The 14066-nt window shown below is 37.4% G+C and overlaps 1 protein-coding gene across 1 annotated transcript in view; it reads right to left on the bottom strand.

Annotated features, from left to right (window-relative positions):
* RIT2 (Ras like without CAAX 2) overlaps nt 1-8668 on the bottom strand; it is a gene marked incomplete at both ends in the record, with an annotated part of 172452 nt that extends 163784 nt beyond the window's left edge. The window contains one exon of the mRNA XM_084225623.1: nt 8566-8668. Within this exon, the coding sequence (XP_084081749.1) occupies nt 8566-8668 (103 nt within the window). The remainder of the gene's footprint in view (nt 1-8565) is intronic.
* Between the last annotated feature and the right edge of the window lie 5398 nt (nt 8669-14066).

Below are 14066 nucleotides of genomic sequence, written 5' to 3'. Positions count from 1 at the left end.
GAGTTGTGTGAGCATGATGAGACTCCCAGCTTCCAGGAAAGAAAATTAGACAAGCTTGCAGGCATAAAGGGAGACTAATTAAAGTCAAAGAACAAATTAAAAGTGGAAAAGGATTACCAGAGGAAAGGAAGGGAATAAAATTGAAAGTATAGAAAGAGAAGAGATGAAAGAAGCAACAGAAGAAAAAGAAGAAAAAAAAAATTCTTAATTGTGCTTTCAAGAGTGTCCCTAATGGAATTAATCTCATCCAAATTCTAGCAGATAGCACATGCCAAAAATGCTGCAGATGGCTGGGCTCAGCAGCAGGGATGGCTTGGAAGGGAAGCAATTCCTGTGGCTGCCTCAGCAGATTGTTTACAGCAAAGATACCGGCAGTGCCCAGCCATTGTCATGAAACAGTGCTAGTTCCCTTGTTTGAGTCTTCAGTCTGGGCATTTCAAATGGCAGATTTGTGTGTGGCTGGAGCTAGGAGAGTCCTTGATAGTCCAATTCCTGTTGCTGAGGAATAGCCCAGAAGGTTTTCTGTCTCTTTATAGCAAGCACTGTGAATGGGAAAAGCTGAGCGGTGCTCAAGTCGCTGAAATCCTCCCTCTGAGGGAAGCTCTGCTTTAATGAAACACCATGAAAAGCAGACTCATTAATATAACCTTCTGTGAGTGCTAATCATTCACAATGATAGAATACCCTGACTTGGAGGGGGCTTAGGAGGATCATCAAATCCATCTCTTGGCCGCCAGCAGGGCCATCCCCAAGAATCCCACCCCATGCCTGAGAGCATTTTCCAAATGCTTCTTGATCTCTGTCAGTCAGGTGCTGTGAGCATTCCCTGGGGAACCTGTTACTGCCTAAACACCTGCTTGGGGGAGAACTTTTTCCTGATATCCAAACTAAACCTCCCCCAGCTCAGCTTCAGGCCATTCCCTTGGGTCCTTCACATAATTGTTCACATAGAGGCAGTGTAGGTGAAGACCCTGAATCATTAAATTCCATTTCCACCCTTGGAAGCAGGAGGTGACCTAACAAACCTGTGAGCCTTCCATCCATGCACCACTACCCAACACACACATGATGTGGTCCATAGCTTTAGGGTGCTATCTCAGCATGCTTCCAGTTCTACTGGAGCCTTTACAGTCAGAAGGACACATTTTAGTTTGGTTTGGAGTAACATAAATGACTTTTTTTTGTACATCACAAAAAAATCCAATCTTGAGACTAGCCTAAGCATCTTGGTTTAGCAGTCTGAACACAAAGAAAACTGTTGGATATCTCCATTATTAGTGCCACATCAGCCAAAAGTCCTGATGATTTTTAACACATCTCATAATTTTGAGGATGATAGCAGTCCTTCTCTTGTGTAAGAGGATTTGACAACTCTAAATGTTCTGGTATATGTGCTCTGTAGTGTTCAACCTCTGTAACCTGTTCTGTCTTAATGTAAACCACTTAGACTAGCAAAACTTTCACCAGCCTGTTCTTTCAAAGGCTCTTCCACAATCTGCTCCACCTTGCTTTTGAGCAAATCATCAAGGGCACGTGCCCTTCTTATTGACCAAAGGAAGTTTGCCTTGAAGATCTTGTACACCTCTAATAGTGCATGTTCTGACTGCAATTTCATCACTTCTTACTCTCCATGAAGCAATTTTGGCTGCTTTCCTCCTCAGACTGTGGAATATATGTGTTCTCCTCTTGATACTCATTACTATTAAATATTGTGAGTTCTCCATCCTCTGTTCCAAAGGGGCAGGGAAGTGACCAGCTCGTTTGCCTTATCCAGGTGGATATTTATCATCTGGAACTTATGATGGGAGAAGCTGGATAAATCAACCCCTTCACATCACAGCTGCATCCATTTACCCTGAATCTCTGTATACATATGCAAGTTGCACAATAAAGAATCATGAATTACTGTCTACAGCAGCTATTTGAATATAGTCGCAGTCGTTTGTCATCATAAATCAAACTGTGTCACTCCTTTTATCATCTGTTGGTTTTCTTTGAACTCTGTCCTATTTATCAGGCATCTTCTAGTGCTAAAGAATCCAGGACTCCAGTCAGATTTCTCAGCACTAAGTTGGTATCTCACATGCAGAAATCCCCTGCATTAAATACAGAGGGGATAATTGAATCCTCCACCCCTATAACCATCGAACTATGTGAACTGCCAAAATAATGAAAACATCTTTTACTCATTTCCCTGAGGCAAACAATTCTGTGCACAAGGTCTGCCCATAGGCAAAGGAAATTGGTTAATAAATAATGTATTTAATCCTTTTAAGTGGATAACATATACACTGAAGATAAATGAAGAATATCAGAAAAGGGTCCAGAATAATTTGAATTCTTGGATTTAAGGGTCCCAAATAAGATAACACATATGAAAACGCAGAATTTAGGTCATCATGAGAGATATGATAGTGCAGGTGACTGCACTGGGGGAAAGAGAAAATAGCTTCAAGTTACTACAGATATTTCTCTGTATGTGACCTCTCTGAACTCCAACTGAATAAAAGATTCATTATTCTCTGAGGAGCAAAAATAACTCCACAGAGGAAACTAGCAGGCAATCTTTCTTCTAATAAGGCCACTAATAGAAGTGCATGTCAATTTTTTGGAATTCATACTCAGAAGGTTGATGTGGAAATATTAGGGCCCTATAATTAAGCATACAAGATGCTCTGAGCAGGAAAATAAGGTCCTACAAGTGAAGTTTCAGATATTCAGTGTATTGCAGTGAAAGAAGATCGAGGTGTGAACTCATGATTGTTTACAAGTACTGAAAGAAAACACAGATTTTCTCGAAGTTGTTAACAAAGAGAAAAGACAATATGTTCAGAAGTTGGAATTACACAACATCAAGATTGAAGAAAATTCAATTATCTACCTGTGAAGGAAAGTAAAACACATGGACAGCTTTGTAATCAAAGATCACAAACCTAGCAGGAACTCTGCCTCTGTACAATCTCTAGAGCTTAATCTGTTTTATGAGAAAACTGGAAGTCACCCATACCTGGGATGAGATTGTCTGGCATTGGTGGCCCTTCTCTACAAGGTGATGTTTCATGGCAAAAAATACAGCGTGCACCACTATTATTTTGCATTAAACATCTGCAATTCTGCATCAGAACTATGCAGGCAGCCCCATGAGGTGACCAAAGGAATTTAAATGACATTTTGAATGGTCAGTACCCTTATTTTTTCAGAACTGTTATCAAGAAGGAAGTTTGCCTCTAGTAAAAAGATATAAATTCTTTCATCCTTCCTTTTCTATTTCTTTTTAAATCGGAATAAGTTGAATAATTTCCCTGAAACTCCCAAGGAAATAAAAATCTGGATTAATTTTTTTGTTTGTTTGTTTGCTTGTCAGACAGAGAATGATAAGGGAGCAACCAATTATTTTCAGATGGCATACAGATCTGCGTCTTTCTTAATAAATTTCTCCATTTTTTTCTCCACTTAAATAAAAACTGTCATTTTTTTGCAGTTAGAGGAGAAGAAAAAATCAAAACAGCAAAAAAATTACACTTGTGTTGACTTTGAGGGGTAAAAAAGAGACTTAGTTTGCCTTAACTCTAATCCACAGCATGCCCAAGCACTTGAAAGGGAACTTTTTTCACCTTGACTCATACTGAGAATCAACTAAATCCAACACCTTCATCCTGGTGATTGGCTTGCCTCAGGACATGAGAGAAGGCCAGACCCTTTCCTTTGATTCATTTACCAGGCATTTAGGGAAGCATGGCTGTACCTGAGAATATTCCGGGCGAAAATAAGAAACTGAATCAAAACCAACCCCTCCAAAAAAAAAAAAAAAAAAAAGAAAAAAGAAAAAGGTATAAAGGTATTTGATCAATGTCTGTCACCCAGCCCAGTGGTGGGGTAAGAATGGCATCAGCAGGCCCAAGTGGTGCTTTTCAAGCTCAGCACTTTTAATGCCAGTGGAATCCCTTCCCTTGCCCTTCATCCTTTTCAGTGTAACCTGGATCATACATTAATTTATCTCCAGGGAGTTTGCAAGCAGCTGCAGTGGGCCAGCTCTCCAGCAAACACTCCATGGTGCTCTATTTACTGAGGACTCTTGTTATGAGGACATGCTTGAAAATAATAGGCACACAATTTGCTTTATCAAGGCAGAATAAGAGGCAAAACCGGTCCAGAAAAAAAAGGCAATTGAGCACATAAGTGAAAGAAAATTGCAGATTTAATCTAATTCCTCATAGTGAAGTTCCCACATCACAGAGAACATAATTGTTTTCACACATTTTGGAAGTTATTGTGTACACATGATCTTGAAATTAATTGGATGAGTCACCTACATCTGTAGAAACACAGCCTTTATACCACACTGGAAAAAACAAACAAAATAAAACAAAACAAAAATCAAGGAAATCGATGGGTAGGAATGCCTCCTTCAGACAGCCCAGTCTGAGAATACATTTCCTCACACTATTCCTCCAATATCCTTGAGAGAATCTTTTCTTGATCTCTTCTCTTCCAATTTTTTAAATTCTTTTTAAGATTGAAGCTTGAAAATACATTTCTAACTACTTTCAAATATACAATTAAATAGGAAATATACTAGTTTTACAAAAGTCTTTAGGCAATTATTTAAAAAATATCTTCAAATTTTATATGGTGGCAACAGATCATCTGGCAATCTGTCTGAGAAATAAACTTCCATAAGACAGCTAAATAGAAATTCAATTTACACCTATGATAAACCTATGCTATGCATAAACATGTAATTTTATTTGCCTGGAATAAATGTAGATCATGTTCAGCCTTAAATAAATCATTGTTAACCAGGGTTAGGGAAAAAACAATCAAATAAAAAACCAAGAAAGCACTAAAACCATATTTTTATTCAACCAAGAAGATGCACATAAAGGTGGGTTACAGTGCAACCTGATCATTGTGTGGAGATTGCTTAGGTAATAATTTTTCATCAGAGGGAGGTTTTTTATTTTATTTAGTTGCACAGAAACATCAATTTGTTCATTTTAGCAGTCACTTTGCAAGCCCTGGGTTAATCATCACTAATGTTTTGCAGAATGTGCTGCAGTTAAGTATTGTTATCAGTGTAACAGGTTTGCTAAATAGAAGGCAGCAATGGGATTGAAAGGCTCTTTTGTGCATGTTTTTTCATTTGCAACACTGAAAAACAGAGCTAACCCCAGAGGTCTGATCTGCATCAGGCAAGGACCATGACAGCACCTTGTTTACTGCTCTCTAAAGGCATTTGTGAGCAAAATGGGTTTCAGGATCTTCAAGGTTCTCAGGGTTTGAGCTTTATGTCAGGTAACTTCATGTAAGTTTGAGTGGCACTGAGGTGGCCTGATATTTGTCATGAAACAAGAGCAGAACAGGTGCCAAATTAACATTCTTGATTGAAACATAACTAAAATTAGAAATACATAATTTTGATATTTTGACTATAATTGAGTGAGAGTCAATACAAAATTTACTTTATTCAATTCAGTTTAATTTCAATTTAGTTATTGGTTCTCGCATAACCGGTCTGAACTTGCATCAGCCTGTACTGGATGTTCTTGACAACGAGCACAACTTACTCAACATAAGAAATCAACATGTTTTCATGCTCTGAAAACAAAAAGGATTCTGTTTTCATAAGTCTTAGAAAGGATAACTCATTCTACGGAATCTATAGTCCATAATTACAGTACAGAAATCAGCTCCTATAAAAATTCACAGCTAGCTTTGTCCATGTTTTCCAGAACCGATTTTGAAATGTGAGAACCCCAAAGTAACAATTTTCAGACCATTTTCAGTTTACACATTATTACTGTGCATGTGGTGGGTGTCAGACTGGGATGCACAGAGTTCATCTTTTACCAATTCCTGTGAAATTGACACCACACTGAACAGGACAAATAAAAGGATGTTGGCTGTCCTCCTGGACTGTCTGCCATCTTTGAGCACAGAAGTGAAGAGACAAGCCTGACTAATCCAATGCCAAAAAAACAACCATTTTTGGCCTCCTCCTTCTCATTCCACCCCGTGCACAAGTGTCACAGGTAGAGAGCAGGGGAGGGCTGGAACCACAAGACCAAAATGCCCAGGGGATATCTGGAAGTGAATACATCCAGAGTAAAAAGAAATCTAACATTTTTGCAGCCTCGTTCCTATGGAAAATTCATTCCAAAACCTGAATTATTTAATATTTGAAGGAATTGAGGGATGGAAAGGCTTTCATCCGAAAGAGGTTTCCCACTCAGAAATTCAAGCCCAGCTGTTACTGTTTCTATCATGACTTAAAAGCAAAAAAGGAGGGAGAAGATGGGAAAAAGAAGGCAGGATATTATCAATATATCAAACCATGTATCACTGATTTCTCAAAATCAAAACTGGAAGCTGAGCTATTTTTTTTTTTCATCCTTATTATACTCTAATTCACTTTCATGGCTGAATTCATAATATCCTGGACACATTGAATCTAGGTCACTAGGAGAAAGCAGAGCTCATCTTGTACAATGAAAGTAGTCATTAAGGCCTTTTTCTGTTTTTAATCCAGTGTAAATTAATCCTGTTTATGTAACAGTCAGAATGAATTAATGATTTATAGAACGACATCTATTTTTACTTTTTTTCTCTCTCTGAATTCTATCAGTTGGACTATCTTTCAGCATTCTACTGAAATATTTCAGGTCCATTACACATCAAAAGTTCATAGCCAGTAAATGTTGAACTGCCCACCTCCTTTCTTATGAACTCTTAATAGTATTCAGTTGCTGGGGTATTTTTTTTTCTCACAGGAGTTTCACTTTCATAATAACAAGAGAAAATTTTCAAAAATCCTATGGAATTTCATAAATTTCCACTCAATCCCATCTTAGTTTCTCTAGACCACACAATTCTACTTGTTAATTATGTGTTTCTCAGCTTTGGAGATGTATCATATTTTGTTCAATCTGCAGATTTAAAGGCTTTCTTCTCATTAAATTAACAGCTAACATTTCTGAACACACACAAACTAAATTTGTGATTTCAACTCTTATCTAACAGTAAATGGAAACTCAGAAATTTCCTCCACGTTTGTGTAAAGTTTGGTTGTTGTGATTCAGTCATGCTATGAATGTAGTATAGTTTGTAATACTTTGTGGTGAACAAGTTTTCAAAATTGCATTATTCCAACAAACATATGTTTGCGGGTGGGGGAAATTGCTTCCATCTTTTGGATACACTCTGGGAAAAAAAAAAAAAAGAAACTAAAAATGCATAAATAAGGAAAACAAAAATACTGAAAGTTCCAGCTGGCTCATCCTGGATACCTGCTTTCCTATGGAAAAGATAACCTGAATTTGCATAAATTTACCCCAAGATTACCAATGTTTTCTTCTTTCCCATTTTATATGATGATTATATAGTAACATCTGTGCAAGAAATGTTTGCTTGGTTAAGTAATACTGGTGGGAAATAGCTTTCACTGAAAGATGTGCCACTGAAGTTGAAGCCAAGTACAACAAAAACACAAAGATTGTGGATACAGAAATAAAATTATGTTCACTTACAATTTTTTACTTTTTGCACCTAGGCTTCATCTTATTGCTTGAATATAAATAAAACTTGTTTGATATACACAGTTATTGCAGTTTAGTGTCTCACCTATTTATCCTGAAAATTCCTTGGAATCTAACTGAGATGCATTACATTATATTATATTGCTTTTTGCAATTTTGTTTCTCTTGCTGTTGTTCTTTTGAATTTCCAGAAGATGCAATCAAATTCTTGTTGTGTGGCCAGCTCAATATTCTGACTTCTGAGACAAACTCTGCGTGTTCAGCAAAGTCTTTGTAAGAACAGAGAATGCTGGTTGCAGCGAGAATAAATCAAAGCTGATAATATCTGGGAAAAAGAAAACACTGTCCAGGGAAAATAATGACTCCTCTGAAGAGATATCATTGTCAGACACTAGCATATCTTGCCAGCTGTAGACAGGGATATTAAAATATGCTGCAAATCTGCCTCATAGCCTGGAGTGAGACTCAGGCAGGCATGCTGTACCTGTCCAGACCAGAGAGGAGACTAAACTCAGCTGAACCACGATGACACTCAGGGGAAAGAAAAAAAAAAAAAATTAAAAAAATTTAAAAAATATGTGGGGAAGAAAACAGAGCCACTGGGGGCATCCCCCATGCTCTGTGCTGTATAGCTGACTTTGCAGTCAGTTTGATTTCTGCCCTGAGCACAAGGACCCTCTGGCCAACAAGTTACATCCACACTGTCCAGCAAAGCAGCAGCCCTCACCAAGTGGGAGAGTGACACAGGCGCTCGCTGTTAAACTCACAGCAGCAGCCTGGCTGCTCCCTCCTGACACACAACACACCCAAGGTCAGCCCTACACAAATAACCAATTAAAAAGGCTTGCAGCGTTTCGGTCTGTAACAAATTAAGCTGACTCATTGCCCCAGCCATGAACTATAGTCTTTTATCCAAGCCATGTGCAAGAGAAAGAGGAACGAAACCACTCATTAAACTGTGTCCTTCTCCAGTGAACTTTACGCTCCCAATTCACCCCTTCTCTCCCAAAATAGTGTTGTTGAAACTTACCGCTTTTGCCAACTCCCCCTGCTCCCAGCATGACCACCTTGTACTCTCTGGAGCCTGCTGAAGAGCTGCTCGAGGAGCTGAGCATTGCATTTTCTAGCTCCATCTTGCACGAAGCAGCAGAAGGGACTGAAACAGAAGAAAAAGCAACTGGCAGGTGTTTTCTCTGATCTTAAACAACTATAATAGCTGTGTTGGGGGGGAAAAAAAAAAAGGCAGAAAAGGAAGGTATAATGCAAGAGCTATGATTTAACAGCCTCACACACTGCTGTGCCTGTGTTAGCTAGAGAAGGTCTCATAGCAACCACTTTAACAGCTTCCAATAAAAATCTCTCTCTGCCCCCTCCCAGCTCTGTATCGTTCTCTGTTTCTCTTCCTGGACAGCAGCAGTTTTGTGAGTCTTAAGAGGTCTGGTACCTCTGGGGCTGCAGAGTCATTGAATAAATGGATCAGATACTTCAGCAAAATAAAATGGATCAAATTTCTTAATTATGAAGCTTGTTATCCTATGTAGTACTTGCTTGAATCTTAAAACAAACCAGACAACCTTCTTTTCACCTTGGAGTTAAATATGCATCCTATAATCATCAAGTCTGATAATTTTACACTTGATACTATTAAAAGTGAAACAAGTAACAACTTTTAACAGCCTTTGTCTTCATAAAGCTCGCTGCTAACATATAAGTTTTCTAGGACTAGATTCGTCCCCAGATCAATACTCATTTTAGTTCATTTGCATCAATTATTTGCAGAAATAAAACAGATACTGTGGGGGAAAAAATCCAACAACTTTACTTGTTGTTTCCCCTCTTTCTCCGTAAAATTTCTGAAGGAGACAGGGACTGAAGGGAGGGGGATATATTGTTCATTCAGAAACGGTGTAAAGAAAACCAACTTTTAAAACGTATTTAATACTAATATCAAGTGATTTATCTTACCAAGCTGAATGACGTTCAGTGTGAAAATCTCTCACTGAAATTATTCAGTGAAAACTTATAACAAAACACAGCATCTCTTCATTGATTTATGATTTTGTTCTTAGAACAGAACAGCTAGTCGATTTAAAGAGCATGATAAATATTAAGATACTTGCCCAGCTTTAACTGCTATTTGATATTTTTGGGGACCAAAAGTCATCTACTGAAAAATGAACGGAAAGCAAAACTTGTACTCCTTTGGAAGTGCTGGGCTTTCATGACAGAGGTAACTATGAGGGAGACATGGAAATGGTAGCAGGAGAAGCAGCTAATAAAGTATTTTGGAAGTCAGACACCTTCAGCTGTCCACTCTTCCAATAATTTCACAGAGAGTAAACACATGTTATTACTTAGAATTAAAAATTGAGAGAGAAATGAAAAAAAAAAAAAATCATAGACTGATGGAGGACATGATTTAATGAAAATTAAGGAGAGGAAAAGGTGTAGAAGGGTCCATATAGTTTAGAAAGGTAACTTACTGGGCTAAGAAAAAACTTTATTAAAAAAGAACAGATATAGAGATATGATGATAATAATAATTTGAATGGAGAACATGAACAGAACATGAATAGTCATTTTTCTTCCTAATAAAAACTTAGGAGACAGTGGATGGAACAGAAAGTAGCCCAGTTCAAAAAAAAAAAAAAATTAAACTTAGAAAAGTAACAACTAAGTTAGGAAAATTTTTGATGCTTGAAACATGGGCAGTGTAACTGAGCTTGTAATGAAAAAAAAATTAAATACAGAGTAATATTAACTCTGTAGTGGACTATTAAAATCACCATCTCCTGCTTAAGGAATACTCACATGAACAGATCCTGGAAAAACAGAGAGAAATCCAAGTATGATGGTCTGCTTTCAGCAAGGCAGCAAAAGAGAGCAGAGACAGAGTCACTTGTTCTGAGAAGTCCTCCAGAGTCAGGGAGGACTGTCCTGAGGGAGTTCTGAGCCAGCCCTGCTGTGAGCAACTCTGTAGAGCCCAGGCAGGGTGCCTCTATTTATGTCTGGATGGCAACCTCAGAACTCAGAAGGGTTTGCTCATCAGAGCATAAAGTAGGACAAAAACAGGAAATGCTGCATATAATAATATGGTATCTACATACTGAATTTCAGCAGGAACAGACAGGTAGGTCAGTTAATCCCCATTGCAATTAGAATTTTATTTTCATTAAAACCATTCTTGTGTGCCCATTATTGATACCGTGGATAAAACTAGTAATGATATCAAAACCACTGCTTAGAACAGCTGGGTTTTTCTGGTAATCTCCCATCAACACAGCAACCTTCTCCTGAGGAGCTTTTGTTCCCATACCTGGCAGGAACATTTGGCTGACATTAAATTGCCAGGAGAGTGAGTGGCTGTGGGCATGACATAAAAGGCAACCTAAGCAAAATATATTTATGCATAAAAATATTAGCGAACAAAATGTATACATGATAGGCAAAAATGAATCAGATTTTTTTCCCAGCTGTTCCAGCTGCTTGTCATGTGAAAGCATCAAGTCCATTTTTTCTTTCGTTTAGAGATGGAACATGGGGAAGGAATTTGTAAAATGGAAGAGGCTACAAAATGGAATTATGTTAGATCAGGAAGATGAATAAGACAAGCAAATAAAAAGCCACTTTCTCGTCTTTTAAAAAAAAAGCAAGAAAAAAATTGACAGCACTCTTTTGTCTGAAAGAGCAGAATTGAGTATTTGTTGATGAGAATTAAACACTTAAAACACTTGCTTTACAGACACATACATATTTATTTAACTTTAACAGTTTATTAATTGTTATTACATTATATAAATAAACATATTTTTAGAACAGACATATCCTCCTAAATTCCAGAGATTTGTCCATAGATTGAAAAGGCAATACTGTGCTCCTATTTATAACACAGGACTTGTTCTAATTGGTTTTCATCATAACTTGCTATTGACAAACAGCCTCCTCTGCCCTAATTTCATTCAATTCAATAGTGGAGAAGTATTTAGCTTTATTTCCATTTACAATAGCATCAATTAGTCTTCCTTCTCCCACCAGCGCAGTAAAGCACAATAGTTTACTTTCAGTCTGCTGTCAATAAAAATTAATACTGAGATGATTTGGAATTACCTGGCCTGAAACACTTATTAATGCAGGGGGGAAAATCAGCTATATAAATATTTTACAGATAAGAGGAATAAACTGTACTGAATCTTTTTTGTACTAAATCTGTACAACTATTTAACCTGAGGTACTGGATTTTTTACAGTGTGTGACATTCCACAGCAAATTCCAACTGTCTATTTTATCTCTGCTTCACTGCTTTAAAGACACATTTATCATGATGTAAATTCATAGAAAGCTGTCCTTAGTCAAAAAAAATAAGTCCAAAGGTGGGAAAAAAGCTTGGTACTATCTTGTAATGAATCATTTATTCAAGAAATTTAGTTCTATTCCTGTTTACATATTGCTTATGACTTTATGGCAATTCTGCTGATTTTTCCTCTTTTTTTTTATTTTCTTTTAAAACTCACTGTAATATACAGCAAGCAATCAAACCATTTGGTACTCAAACTCTATCAACTTCTTTGTTTGAATTCATGTTTTGTTAGTTAAGGCTGAAAAGATCATAAGGACACTTGGATCTTAAGAAAAAGAATATACAAGTATCTTAAAAGAGATGGGGTTTTTTAATAGAGAAAATGCCATTAGGAAACACACATCGTTCATCCTACATCCCCACTTGCTCTGGGGTTGTTGAATAAAATAATGAGATGTTAATACAACATGTAAGTGTTCTGAAATTGTTTCCTAGAGCACTTTATGTGGAGGAGATTTTATCAATTAACCTGGATAAATATTCCTGTCGTTAGGCAGGGAGCTCATGAGTTTGAAAACTTGAATAGCAAGCAAAATGCAAATCCTGACTGATTTGTGCTCCATTAAGTGGTGGGTTAAAGGCATATGAACTGTCTGATAATAGTGAATACACATGAGCCCATGGAGGTCCATGCCATTATGGAAACACTGACCAATCTTTTGTCCCTCATGTTTACACATTAGATACAGCAGAGGGAGAAAATGTAAAAAAAACATCCTTCATAAAAAGGCAAATAAGGCCAACCTGCTGAATTGCTGAAGTGCTGCTATGACAAGAAAGAGTCCTAATGCAGAAATCATTGCACAGAACTGGGGAACTGATTCAGCCTGCTCCTGAGGAAAAAAAAATACATTTGGCATACCAGCTTAACTTGATCAAGTCTGAGAAAAGCTAGCATAATAAAGTAATTGCTGGGGGACCTAAAAGAAAAATTCTAAACCTAAATTTTACATTAGCGTGTTTAATATATTCAGTCTCAAATATGCTGAACACCTCTGAATGATGTTGCTAAGGGACCTCCAACAGACTGCAGAAGCATCTCCGTGGTTTTGGAATTCAGATTCCTACTAGAAATACCCAGTGGTTCAATCACTCACCTGCCACAGACACCCTGACTTCCTTCAATAATTCCCATCCCTTTTCTATTCTGCAAATTACTAATCTGTGGGATGATTCATTGTGTCACACATGGTGGAGATGACTGGACACTTGACAACCTCACACCTTGAAGACATGTCCTCAGATGCTAAATAGATGCTTTTTGCTCTGAAGTTCTTGTTGCTGTCCCTCGTGTCAGGCACATTTCAGCCTTGCTCCTGCTGAAATACATTTTAATCTAAGTCTTATCAGTGTGTCATGAAGAAAAAGAAAATGGTAGGAGGAAAGATGCAAGACTGACTGTTAGCAGAAATGGGAAACTACTTCAGAGTCCAGAGAGTAAAGCAGCATTTTGGTTTTGGTCTTGTCAAAGAAAAGTTTGTCACAGAAAACAGCTCCCCTTTGGTGATCCCAGGTCAAACAACACAACCAACACTGTGCCTGCTGTAAAAAGGTTTGAGAAATAGAGGCAGTTTGTCACATCCTTGAGAGCACTCATACAATATTAACTTTAAAATTCCTACAAGTGATTACTCTAACTCCATACAGAACAGAAACATTGAAGGTCATGTCTTAGACTATTTCAAAGGGAAAAGCTTTTTTCTCTGGGTTTCCAATAAAGTTTCACAAATGATTTATGATCCTAACTGTCTAGAAATGCTAACGATTCTGGGCAATTTATGGATTTCTGTTGAACTTTAATTACACCCACAGATAAGCCTTCTACACTTTAAAATGCAAGACTGATATACAGAATGTGAGAATCTTAGAGATCTTAAAGCCTTGCTCCATATGAGCATGTTTCCTGTGAGAATGAATATAGGCTTATTTTAAATTAATACACCTTCTAGTTCTTCCGTGAGGAAGAAAAATTATAAGCATGACTATAATAAGAAATACCATATAAATAGCATTAGAAGAGCTTTGAAGAGGTCATCTTTTTCATCCCTGCCCCACGCCACAAATCCATGCAAGTAAATTGAACAATATTTACTTAGCCTTACATTAAAGTCTTCCAGAGTGAGAAATTACTCCGTTTCTGAAATAAATTGCCTCGCTATCCCATTAGAAACATC

This window comes from Fringilla coelebs (genome assembly GCF_963513975.1).
Source record: "Fringilla coelebs genome assembly, chromosome: Z".
Lineage (NCBI taxonomy): Eukaryota > Metazoa > Chordata > Aves > Passeriformes > Fringillidae > Fringilla > Fringilla coelebs.
This window is presented reverse-complemented; position numbering and strand designations above follow the sequence as displayed.